This window comes from Bombina bombina, chromosome 6 (genome assembly GCF_027579735.1).
Source record: "Bombina bombina isolate aBomBom1 chromosome 6, aBomBom1.pri, whole genome shotgun sequence".
In the NCBI taxonomy this organism is placed as follows: Eukaryota; Metazoa; Chordata; class Amphibia; order Anura; family Bombinatoridae; genus Bombina; species Bombina bombina.
Window position 1 is genome coordinate 984,794,907 of NC_069504.1, and position 13,795 is coordinate 984,808,701.

Genomic DNA, 13,795 nt, shown 5'->3' on the forward strand with positions numbered 1-13,795 from the left:
TTCTATCGCCTACTCAAACCGCAAGTGGCCCCCTCCCTTGTGGACCTGTTCTCAGCCTATTCCGAAGGGGAGAAAACCCCCTCCCCAGAATTTCTATCGGCCTCTATCACATTAATCCATAAAGCGGGTAAGGATTGTTTGCTACCTGAGTCTTATAGGCCGATTTCTTTATTAAATTCAGACTATAAGATCCTTACCAATTTGTTTGCCGAGATGCTGAAGTTTATTCTGCCCAGTATCATTCATGAGGGAGGACCAGACGGGCTTCATGTATGCGCGCTCATCGACGGTTAATGTGCGAAGGGTCTTACAAATTGTCCAACACTTCTGGGCGGGTGCCCGTGGTCACAGGGAAGATAGACCGGAGGCCTTTCTGCTATCCCTTGATGCGGAAAAGGCCTTCGACCGTGTGGAGTGGGGTCATCTGTTCCACACCATGGCTCAAGCCAACTTCACCGGTCCCTTCCTTACCCTTATCAAAAATCTCTATCAGGCACCAATGGCAAATGTGCTAGTGAACAATATATTCTCTCCCAGCCTTCAGTTGCACAGGCGTACTAGGCAGGGGTGCCCTTTGTCACCCCTCCTTTTCAATTTAGCTTTGGAGCAATTAGCCATCAAGCTTCGACAGGCCTTTCCAGGTATCGATGTTGCGGGTGTTCCGCAGCATCTGGCTCTGTACGCAGATGACATGCTCCTCTTCGTGCAGGACCCCCAAGCGCACCTTCCTAACATTCTGCAGATTCTTGCTGAATTTGGCCTGTTCTCCGGTTATAAAGTCAATGTGCAAAAATCGGAGATTCTCTGGTTGAACCGCGCAGGGGGCTTGGATGCGGGGTACCCCTTCTCGGTAGCCAACCAGGATATTACATATCTGGGTATTAGGATTTCAGCTAACCCCAACAGACTATATGTTAAAAATTTGAACCCTATTTGCGTGAAACTTCAGGCTCAGATGAACAGCTGGAGATCTCTCCACTTTCATTGTCGGGAAGGGTGGCCCTACTCAAGATGATGGTACTCCCCCGATTGCTCTATCCATTGCTCATGCTCCCCTTACTTTTGAACAAATCTGATATCAAATTCTTAAATTCGGCGGCGAGAGCATTATCTGGCATGGGAAAAAATCAAGGATCTCAAGAGATAAGCTTAGCTTGCCCTTTCTCCACGGAGGTCTGGCGCTCCCAGACTTTCGGCTATACAATTGGGCCGCACTGACCCGACTGGTGGTGGATTGGCAGGTTGGCACTGGACACTTTTGTCGTATAAATCTAGAACAGGCGGTACTAGGTAATGTCTCTTTGGCTTACCTTCCACACGTGGCAGACGCAAGATCCCTGTGGCCCCTGGGTCTTAGCATGCCATACAAAGACCCCTTGAAGGCCTGGTTACTGGCAAATAAGTACCTGGGTAAAACTTGTCATGCCTCTCCCTACTTATCTATTAGGAGAAACCCAGACTTTCCGGCAGGCTCTGAGACCCTGCCTTTTCGCATTTGGGAGACGCGGGGGCTTTCTTCACTTAAACACTTGCTAGACCCGCTAACAAAAACAATCAAAACATTTGGGGCTTTGCAGAGAGATTACAATATACCAAGAGTTCATTTCTATGCCTTCTTACAGGTTCGTCATTATGTGGGGGCGTTGATCAGAGACGGTGCAGATTTTTGGGAGGGTTCTCCCTTCCGCCTTTCTCAGACACTATATGCCATGGGTAAGTTCTTGCTTTCGGAAATTTACCATACACTCCTACACCACCTTTCCACTTCTCATCAGTCTTCGATACAGGCAGATTGGGTTAGAGAGGGTATGAGAGAGGTCTCTTGGATAGAAGTAGGGAACAGCTTGGAAAAAAAACAGGAAAGCGACTTTGTCAGCTTCGTATAGAGAATCTCAAATACGTTTCTTGCACAGGGCCTATCTCACCCCAAGGGCGCTGGCAAAATGGGTTCCATCCTGCCCGAACAGGTGTACCAAATGCGCCTCAGCTAACCCCAGGCTTTTCCATTATATATGGGATTGCCCCCCAATTAGGCAATACTGGGGTAAGATACAATTCTGGTTGAGAAGGCGGTTACAGATACAGATTGACATACTCCCTGAGACTATAATATTTCTGTTGTGGGATGAGAGACTCCAACAACAGGACTCAATACTAAGCCTAATTATTTTAGTGGCTAGGAAACACTTACTACAACACTGGATAGCAGACAAAGGCCCCTCTTTTAGAGGTTTCAAAAATCTGCTAAAATCACAAATTTTCATAGAACAGATGGATGTGAGACCCGATGTTCAGAATAGATTAAGTCTGTTCCTACGTAAATGGCGCAGACTTATACTCACTTTTGAGCTGGAGGTTCAGAGGCTAATTCTCAGACCATTTAGGGACTCAGTTGCCTTCATGGAGGACACACTTAGGGGAGACTGGGACCACTTACTCAACTAAAAATCTATAGGGGATATTATGTCAAACTCCGTAACCTCCCTGTATTCTTATCTCCCTCCCCACCCTCCTCCCCTATTATTACCACTACAATATCTTTTTTTTTTTCCCCAGCCAGGCCTCAGCACTGCAGCGGTCCTGCCCCGACAGGTCCGTAACAGTTACCTCTGACAGAGGTTTTACTATTTGCACTTGTTAGTTAGGGTTATACTGTTTAGTTAGGTTTACGGTTTTGTATTTTGAAAAGAAAAAGGAAAAAGAAGAGTTTGGGATTAGGATTTATGCACAACTGCCATTCCCATTTTCTGACATATACTGAAATACAACTTTCAACTGTTATCTTGTTATGGTAAATAATGTGTTAAACATGGAACTTGTATTCTACTCTCTGACATTGTAATGAACAACTATTCCCTGTTGTAATATGACAACATCATGGAATCTTGTTTTATTTGTGCATTTTGTCCTCCCTAATAAAAATGATATTTAAAAAAAAAAAAACTACCAAGTTGCTGAATGTTTGAAAATAAAAATAAGGATAGGTTTATGCTCAACACCTGATGATATTTTGTGCTCTTGTAAAACAGACTGATTGTATACAGTATAAACCATCAGCAGAAGGGAGACAATATTTCCATCAGGCAAATTTAAAGGGACATTGTACTGTTTTTTTTGTTTGTTTTTTAATTTGTCGTTAAGGATCCATTTTACCTGCTGGAGTATATTCAAGTGTTTAGAGGTAGCTCATTTACCTTGCTTCCTCCCTTTAATATCCCTTGAAAGAGACACTGAATCCAAATGTTTTCTTTTGTGATATAGATAGAGCATGCAGTTTTAAGTAACTTTCTAATTTACTCCTATTACCAAATTTTCTTCATTCTCTTGGTATCTTTATTTCAAAAGCAAGAATATAAGTTTAGATACTGGCCCATTTTTGGTGAACAACCTGGGTTGTTCTTGCTGATTGGTGGATAAATTCACCCACTGGCTCCATAGCTTAGATGCCTTCTTTTTCAAATAAAAATAGCAAGAGATCGAAGAAAAAATGATAAAAGGAGTAAATTAGAAAATTGCATGCTATATCTGAATCACAAAAGAAAAAAAAATTGGGTTCAGTGTCCCTTTAAGTACTGGTTATAGAAAAGCTATGTTAAAAAGGTGGTTTAGAAAAAAAACAAACACTCACATTGGAGTGTTAGACAGAGAGATACTAAAATGGCCCTTTCCCATTGTTCTCTGAGGGTTTTATTCTGGTGGAATTGTATAAAGCAACTGTTTACCCTAAAAACAGGGTGTCTCGCTAAGCGGCGTATACTGCATTTTCAAATTGGAAAAAGATGCATACATTACAAAAGTGCACAATGAAAATCGTAATTTAAAAATCCTACAAAACGAGCAATTAAACCATTCAGACAAAAATACTAAGGAAAAAAAAATGTATTGGTAAGGGGATATAAAAATCTTTTTTTTTTTCCCCCATATATTTTAAAGCCAACAATGTGTCAGAAATACAGGATCAGCACCTTTCTAGGCGGAACAATAATAAAGTTACAGAAAATATACAAAAAAAAAAAAAAATTATGAATGCATTCCGATTTAACAGAAAAAGTAAGAAAGGCATGTATTTGTAGTATTACATCACATTGCTGGAGTTTTATAGTTTTATCTTAAAACAAAAAACAAGAAGAAAATAAATAAATAAATAAATAAATAATAATCAGAATCAAAAGATAATAAAAATAAAATAAAAAAAGTCCTAGTACACATCCAGTGCATTGCATATATAAGAATAGAAAACATATCTTGCTTTTTTATAGCTTAAATACTTAAACCTGAAAATATTCAACTAGCATCATACTATTTTGTACTATGCTAAATATATATAACCAACACATTAATAATTGTGTAAATCATAACATTCGCTCACTGGATTAATACATAATCTATAAATAAACACTGATTCACAACACCTTGAATCGCTGTCTCCCCTTTAATAATATGTTTAAAAAAAATTAAAAATTGGGTCCCTGCTCAGCTCTCTCACCCATCTTGTGTCAATTAACCCATTGAATTGGGAGATACCCCTCAATTAATATATAAAAAAAACCACCAGATTTACGTAAAGGATACATCTATTCTGAAGCTGTATTGCGAGAGAAAATGACTTAATTAATTTTAACCATTTCTCAAAAAAAACTTTTAAATTGTTTCTCATTATTTGACTCCACCTGATATTGTTCTACTATCATTTGTAAATACATTTTTTTGTACAAATTTGGCAATACTAGGGTTTTTTTTCTGCCTTCCAGTGTAACAGTATTACATTTCTTGCCACCATTATGGCAGTATTAATAAAAGATTGATCCTTTTTTAGATCTTGAATTCTTGAATAAAACAAAAAAAAAAAAAAAATTTTGGAGAGAGTATTAAGTTATGATGAATAAATTTATTTATCCAATAATTAACTCTATTCCAAAACCTTCTAATTTTTGGGCAGAACCAGAAACAATGAACAATGAAAGCATCTACCTAAACCTTTTTTGTCCCATTTGGCAAGAGTTACTGGAGAAATATAGGAAAAATGTAATAATTTGCTATGGGACTCTTTCCACAACATATTCTTGGGACCTAGTAGTTGGATACTTTTTTGTATATCATGTATTTCTAACTCTCCTAGCAGCCTTTGCCACCTAGAAAGGGATGATTCTAAGTATAAATGTCCCGCTCTTAACATGATCATTTTGTACCAGTTTGTAATTGAATAACATCCACTCCTAAACAGGTGAATCTCATTTTCAACTATTCCTAAATCCCAACTGTTATTAGATTCTAACCTAATTTGATGAAGAAAATGTCTAATTTGTAGATATAGAAGTGGTGTTTTGGGAGATCAAATGGACTTTAATTTGGTCAAAAGTCTTAATAATTTGTGTATCTACGTCAAGTGATTGGGCGACATAGTTAAAGTGTCAGTAAAACTCAAAAATAATGTCATATAATTCTGCACATAGTGCAGAATTATATCCTATATAATAATTGGCCAAGTATGTTTGTCAGATGCAGTCATGCGCAGTAGAGACTGCACGTGACAAACATATCTGGCCTTCAGCTGCAGAGTAGTGCGCACTGTGGAAGCTGCCTGGTGGGGGCGTGACCGGCGGCGTGCGTGCCGTGACAGGCATGACGAGGGGGCGTGGGCGGTGGGCATGGCCGGTGGGAGAGACCAAAACAGAGAAGGAGAGAAAGAAAGAAAGCGAGCAGAAGAGCAAAAGAGGGAGAGAGAGCGCAAAAGAGTGGGAGAGAAAGAGAGAGAGAGCGAGAGCGCAAGAGGGGGGAGAGAGAGCAAGAGGGGGGGAGAGAGAGCAAGAGGGGGGAGAGAGAGCAAAAGAGCAAAAAAGAGAGAAAAAGAGAGAGAGAGAAAGAGAAAGAGAGAGAAAGAGAGAGAAAGAGAAAAAGAGAGAGAGAGAAAAAGAGAGAGAGAGAGAAAGAGAAAGAGAGAGAAAGAGAAAGAGAAAGAGAAAGAGAAAGAGAAAGAGAAAGAGAAAGAGATAGAGATAGAGAGAGAAAGAGAAAGAAAGAGAAAGAAAGAGAAAGAGAAAGAGAAAGAGAAAGAGAAAGAGAAAGAGAAAGAGAAAGAGAAAGAGAAAGAAAGAGAGAAAGAAAGAGAGAAAGAAAGAGAAAGAGAGAAAGAAAGAGAGAAAGAGAGAAAGAGAGAAAAAGAGAAAAAGAGAGAAAGAGAGAAAGAGAGAAAGAGAGAAAGAGAGAAAGAGAGAAAGACAAAGACAGAGAGAAAAGAGAGGGAGCAAGGGTTGGAACCGCGGTACCTAAAAAATTGGCCCGTGTACACTGGCTTTAGGACTAGTAACATTATATTAGCCTTATCTTTATAAAACCCAATATTCCCTTTGATTTTTTTAAAAAAATGACAGTTTTTCAGACCCGCTCACTGTGCTCTTCTGAGCGGGTCTGTTTTTTTCACACAGCGCATCGGGCCAGCTATATAGTCACAGCCTGGCCCGACCGTGCCATTATACACAGTGCAGATCGCTCCTGCTGTCAGACAGAGCAGAAGCGAGCTGCACTGTATATAATGGCACGGTCAGCCCGGGCTGTGACTATACAGCTGGCCTGATGTGCTGTGTGAAAAAAACAGACCCGCTTAGAAGAGCACAGAGAGCAGGTCTGAAAAACTGTCATTTTTAAAAAAAAATCAAAGGGAATATTATAAAGATAAGGCTAATATAATGTTATATAATTCTGCACTATGTGCAGAATTAAATAACATTATTTTTGAGGTTTACTGTCCCTTTAAATCCCCGTAAATACCAACCTTGGAAAAATTCCAGGATTAAGACCCGGAATAAACTAAGGATTGCCCAGAATAGGTAAATATCTAGAAAAAACATATTTTATCTTGAGTTCCCCACAAAATTTCTGCCAGGCTATCACCACGTTCTTAATAACACTCAAATTGCGAATATTTGATGGCATTTTGCTTGGAGTTATGTGTAAAATGGCTTTTAATGTGAATGGTTTAATCATTTCCTCCTCTATTTCCGAGAAGGAAAAATGATTAGTTTCCATTATCCAATCTGCTGCAATCTTGACCATGGCAACCCAATTATAGAATTTGATATTTGGTAACCCAAATCCTCCAAAATCCTGGTCTAATTCCAAAAACCAAAAAGAGATGTGCTTTCCTCTTCCCCCATAACAACCCTGTAAATAGTTTCTTAAATTTTCTTAAATCTATACTTTTAATAAAGTTGGAAGATTTGTAATAGGTACAAAAGACGCGGAAATAAGAAAGCTTTCAACAATACAATTTTTGCTGACAGGGAAATTGGAAGTAACTTCCATTTATCCATCATAATCTTAGCTTCCCCAAAAAAATTGTATAGTTTAATGAGTACCAATTAGCAGGGTTATCAGATAAATAGATCCCCAGATATTTGATTTGTTCTACTATTTGGAAGGGGACTTCTCTTAGACTATCTTTCTTTTTATTAATCCATAACAGTTCAGATTTATTTTGATTAACTTATAGCCTGAGAACGTGCTAAATTCATTTATTATTTCTAGAACAAGGGGTACACTAAACTTAGTTTTGGACAAGAACAATAAAAGATTGTTCGCATATAAAGAGAGGACAAATTTGTTACCCCCAATAGTAGAACCTTCTAATTCTTGTCTAAGGCGTATGGCTAATGGCTCAATTGATAAGTTGAAGAGAAGCGGCGAAAGCGGGCACCCCTGTCTTGTACCTCTGGCCAGCATTATCTTAGGAGACAGTCCCCCATTAATTAAAAGATATGAACACTGATTTTTATATAATAATTTTACAAAATTGAGAAAGCCACCTGTCAGACCAAACTGGGTTAATGATGTGAATAAGTGATTCCAATCTATTGGGTCAAAAGCTTTCTCCGCATCCAATGTCAATACCGCCATATCTGATTTAGGAGGTTTCTGGCCATTTTTAGCCCTATTACAGAAATAATCCAAAGTTAACAATACCTTTAGTATATTTTTAGTTACACTTCTACCCGTCATGAACCCGGTTTGATCTGTATGTATTAACACATTCATACAATTCTTAAGTCTGTCTGCAACTATAGAAGTTAATAACTTATAATCATTATTCAGTAATGAAATAGGGCGGTATACACTAGGCTGCTCTGGGTCTTTATCTTTTTTATGAATAAGAGTAATGACTGAAGTAGTGAAATACATTGAATCCATCTGATTGTTAGTGTAGTATTTATTAAATAACTTAGTTAAAAGTGTCTGAAATGTTCCCCTTCATCATTTTATAGAATTATGCTGGTATCTGGTCTGGCCCTTGTGCTTTATTCATTTTAGATTTCTCAATGGCTGCAAAAACTTCTACAGAAATTGGCTGATTTAAGTCTTGAAGCTAATCTGGGCATAGTTTAGGAAGAGAAATTTTACTCCAAAAAGATTTCTTAACAGTATCATTAATCTTAACAAAATTATTCACCAAGAATTGTATTTTAACAAAAACATAACATTTATATTTAAATTACACAGGAATAAATTGAATTAAAATAAGCATAGTATGAATTGTAATTTAAGTACACTGGATGTGCACAAAATGTATCGAAATTCGTACTTATAAGTACAAATTACAAAGTGTAATTGTTGCTTTTTTTTTTTTTAAATGGGCAGAACATGGGTGTTCCATGGGCGTATATGAAATTGTCTCTCAAATCCCATCGTAATTTTGTAAACATTTTTGGTCTACAGATTTCACTGCTTTTTCTCGCAAATTAAAAGTGGCAAGCTTTTATAAAAATACTCAAAACACTAATTACTCTGAAAACAAAAACCTATGCATACAAAAATAACAGCAATTTCAAGGTACAGTACACTGAATCAAAATCGTCATTTGATTTGTATTAGAGATAATATTAAAGTTTAAACATGCGCCAACTTCTTCCTGTGTTCTTCATTTTCTATTGTAAACTTTTACAAAGCACGGAGCTCATTATTTCTAAAGGAGACAGCTCACTACTCACAGTCCCTTTTTTAATAGAATTCCATTGGTGCTGCTCCTGTGATTGCTGAACGGGAAAACCAGTCTAGATCAGCCTATTTTTTAGAATTGGCCCCTAAGTATTGGTCTCACTGTGTATATTCAGATAAGATAAAGAGTATTTTGTGTAAATCTAGAGAGATAAGCTAAGGCAGTCTCTTCCCCTTCAAGCTGAGACCATTTCATTGGGTCGTGCTTTCAATTAACTGAAATAGCTATTTCATAAACAAAAATATCCATAAAAGGATAAACTTCTCATATTTTTTACTCTGTAGCTGGTATAACAAGTCATTGGAAACAAATTAACAATTAAAGGGGCATATTATTCAAAATTCATATCATGTAAATGAAAGAGCAGCAGTTACACATAAAGCTGTTTAAATGTAATGTGAAACTAAACAGGAAGTAAATGGTTATGTACAACTAAGTCCTAACTGGCATATAGGGACAACTCCAATAGGAAAAAAAAAATGTCTATTTTGCACAGAAAAATCCATTAAAAAAAAAAAAATAGATTTTTTTTTTTTTTTTTTTAAGAAGAAACAGAAAATGTTGACTATCATGTCCCTTTTAGTTCATAGTGCCACAGTCATATAGTGTGAATTGTTATTAGAAAGTAAGTGTGCTCATTTATATAGCTGCAGTTAGGGTTGCCACTTGACCCGGACAGTTCGGGTTTCCATTTGTGTGTTTGGGTTTGAAGCCGAGTTAGGTCCGGACATGCAAATGTCATGGTTTGGTGGGAAACAGCAACGGGCAAAAAGGTGACATTGTGCATTTGCAACATACTGCACATGTCTATAGTTATTTGTATTGTGTGTATGTGTCAGTGTATTTGTGTGTGAGAAAGAGCATTAGTTTGAGTGAGAGAGAGAGTGAGAGAGAGAGTGAGAGAGAGTGAGTGAGAGAGTGAGAGAGAGAGAGAGTGAGAGAGAGTGAGAGAGTGAGAGAGAGTGAGAGAGAGAGAGTGAGAGAGAGTGAGAGAGTGAGAGAGTGAGAGTGAGAGAGAGAGAGAGTGAGAGAGAGAGAGAGAGAGTGAGAGAGAGTGAGAGAGAGTGAGAGAGAGAATGTTAGTGTGTGTGTGTGTGAGATAGAGAGCGTGAATATCTATATTGGAGTTTGCGTTTATGTGCTATTTTAGATAGTGTATACTATGCAAAAAAGTTATTGCTGTGCTGTGCTTGGCACAAGAGTGTTCAGGTTTAAAATTAACTAAAAGTGGCAACACTAGCTGCAGTAAATCCACTATCTCACTTTTTATATTATCGGTTATATGAATAATGCCCAAAACAGTAGTTTAGCAAATTTCTTACTGTGGGAGAACAGAAGGGGCCCCTGAACGATGAAAGTGCACATTTTGCCATTTTCCATCCCGGCGGTGCCAGATACAAGTCTCCTCTGATTGCGCAGTGCGAGGGACGCCACTAGCATCAAGGTACTGTGTGATTCGGATGTAGGCAATACAGGCAGATTCCTCTCCCATTAGATGGATGTGTGGATTCAGGATGGTGGTATGCAGTGGTTTGTTACTACGTGACCACACTGAAAGAGGAAGGTAACTGTTACTACTACAATGCAACCTGTTATGCACATATAACACATATAGCTAATTTATTTAGCATACAGGTACACAAATATAAATAACAAAACTATAATTTCCAAAAAATAATTTTGCAGGATTCTACCTATAATGTGTGGAATATACAACTCCTTTGTGGAATACATATAAATTCACCCATTCCATACTGGGGAATCCTGCATTGCCCTGCACTAATCATGGTAATGGGTTCCAATGATTAATTGGGTTTTTAAGATTAAGATTCTTTCCAAAGTCTAGAATAAAGCTAGGGTGTGAAGACCAATTTTAAAATGCTAAAAATGCACAAGTCTGCATATTCAGAGGGCTGATGATCAAACCTTTATACACAATATCCTGAAAGAACTCCAAATTTTGTAATAGGGAAGTCTAAAAAAAATATTTTCCACACATTATTACCTATTTGAAATCCAAAAACAGACTTGCAACAGAGTAGAGAACAATAAAGTCATCCTTGGTTTTATGCGCCATCTAGTGGTAGATCAATTACACTGCATTTAAATTATAATTTGTACTGAATCTCAAAACCTTGAAATACGACTGAGCCACTTAAAGGGACAACCTACTTTAGAATTTTTATTGTTTAAAAAGATAGATAATCCTTTTATTACCCATTCCATTTTTTTGCATAACCAACAAAGTTATAGTAATACACTGTTTACGACTGTAATTACCTTGTATTTTAGCCACAGTTCCCTCTCATAAGTAACTCCACAGGAGTGAGCACAATGTTCTCTTTATTGCACGCATGAACTAATGCCCTCTATTTGTGAAAAACTGTCAAATTAATTGAGATAAGAGTCGACCTTCAAGGGCTTAGAAATTAGCATATGAGCCTACCTAGGTTTAGCTTTAAAAAAAGAACACCAAGAGAACAAAGCAAATTTGATAATAAAAGTGAATTAGAAAGTTGTTTAAAAATGTCACTATCTGAATCATGAAAGTTTAATTTTGACTAGACTGTCCCTTTAACCCAGGAACTCTTCAGTCAATAGCAGAAAGTTAAACCCGGTCTGCCACTGAGGAAAAGACTCAATAGGATTCACTTGAAATTAGTCTTCCTTGGCCATGGTTTGTTTAGCTTTTTGGGACATTGTACTTGCAAGGAAACACACCAGTTCCTGAATAGTTCCAGTTAAAAAAAAAAATGCTTGATCCTCTACAGCTTAGACTTGGTCATCCTTATAATATCTTGAAAAAGAAACAAGCTGTAGCCACATGTAATCTTTTTTAATAAAGGAACCCAGGCTAGAACATAAAATAAAAGAACTAGCTCAACAAATCTTACTGTAATCTGCTCAGAAAAAAAAGTTCAATACATTAGCACTTTAATATAATCCAATCATGTGCAAAACAGCACAAGGCACCTGCACCTCAACATCTATAAACATAATTTTAATAGCAGAACCAACTTGCTTATCTATAGGACTCTTAAAGGAGATACCATAAGACATGATAACAGTGTACTTGAATAATCTGCAAATTTATTTATTCACTTTAAAGATACCTTCTCATGGTTGTGCAGGAGACTATGTTAAAGGGTATACAGAATCAAACTTGGATAAAGGCTTGAAACTGGAGAAATTTTCCAAGACCTAGCATTAAATAATCACTTAACATGATTCTTAATCAAATCCCCTTCAAAAATATCTTCTCTAAAATAAAGATGCATAAGACTTGCTTCACAGAGATAAATCTCTTATGCCTCTTCGTTTTAAATATGTAAAGGAGAAGAATTCCCATTTGTGGACCCCTATCAGAGGCAGAAGAAATTCAGAGAAAGCCTTAAATCTAGGTTTTTTTAATCAGGAAAACATAACAGGAAAATTTCACAAGAGATTCAGAAGAGCTACTAATATAAGAAAAATATAAATAGAAAAAAACAGAGGACTTTTTAAAAATAAAAAAGGAACAATTACAATTATCTAAAATACCAGAATATTAATTGCACTGCCCCCAAAAGACAACAGTATCTATTACTCCAAAGAAACATGAGTAGCATAGTCCTGTCTTTCAGAGTGGCCTGCATCAGAGATTCTGCAGCATGTGTATGCTGATTTGACATAGATCGGAGGAAAAAAAATCCCCATTTTACAGGCATTTGAAAATGCCCATGAAAGGGACTATTTCCCCAAGTTTAAAGTAAGGATTTATATCTTGTTCTAAGTTGTCTATAGGTATTATTAGTAAGATATTTGAGTGCTTTTATTATGGACCTTTAAGAGTTTAAAAATATCTATTTAATAAGATGTGTTATTGACATTAAAGGGACATGAAACCCACATTTTTTCTTTCGTGATTTAGAAAGAGCGTGCCATTTTAAACAACTTTCTAATTTACTTCTAATATCTAATTTGCTTCATTCTCTTGATATCACTTGCTGAAAAGCATATCTATATATGCTCAGAAGCTGCTGATTGGTTGCTGCACATAGAGGCCTTGCGTGATTGGCTCACACATGTGCATTGCTATTTTTTTCAACAAAGGATATCTAAAGAATTGAGCAAATTAGATAATAGAAGTAAATTGGAAAGTTGTTTAAAATTGCGTGCCCTATCTGAATCATGAAAGTTTAATTTTGACTAGATTGTTCCTTCAAGGTAAAAGGTGAGTGATTTACAAAACATTTGCAGAATCTCAATGGCACACTTTGCTTGAGATACTTATTTTAGCAGCTTAGAAATAGGTTTGTACAGTGACCTGTGACATTTCTCAAGACTGAAATCAACTCACAATTTTCAAAGTAGAAGCGATGAAAATCCAGTCCCTCAACCAGGTTTCCCAGAGCTTCAGGTTCAAAGGCGGTCATTCCAGGATCGCACATCTTGCTGGAATAGTAGACAAAAAAAGTTAAACAACATTGTAAAATAGTGGGTAAAATTCAAGCGAAAGACTAAAAATCAGTTAAGTAAAGAGCAAAGAAAAAAATGCAGAAATAAACATGCACTAAAGCTAATATTATAGTAACCCACATACATTATCCAGGACCCAATGTTTTATTCTGTCAAGAATTTGGCTTAAACCAACCCAGATAATTATGTAGGGGAGAAGTATAGAAACTGTGTAAACTGGTGATAACATTAAAATGAGGTGTACATAAAAAATAAAACTTAAATTGATTGTGTATAGCATGACATTTTAATCAACTTTCAAATTTACTTATATTATAAATTTTGCTGAGTACTCTTTGTATCCTGGTA

The 13,795-nt window shown here is 36.8% G+C and overlaps 1 protein-coding gene across 1 annotated transcript in view; it reads right to left on the bottom strand.

Annotated features, from left to right (window-relative positions):
• Positions 1-13,795, bottom strand: part of CAMK2A (calcium/calmodulin dependent protein kinase II alpha) — a 369,514-nt gene that overhangs the window by 7,417 nt on the left and 348,302 nt on the right. Inside the window, exons 17-18 of the mRNA XM_053718653.1 lie at positions 13,329-13,423; positions 10,312-10,540 (exon numbers count right to left, since the gene is read on the bottom strand). Coding sequence (XP_053574628.1) covers positions 10,312-10,540; positions 13,329-13,423 — 324 coding nt within the window. The remainder of the gene's footprint in view (positions 1-10,311; positions 10,541-13,328; positions 13,424-13,795) is intronic.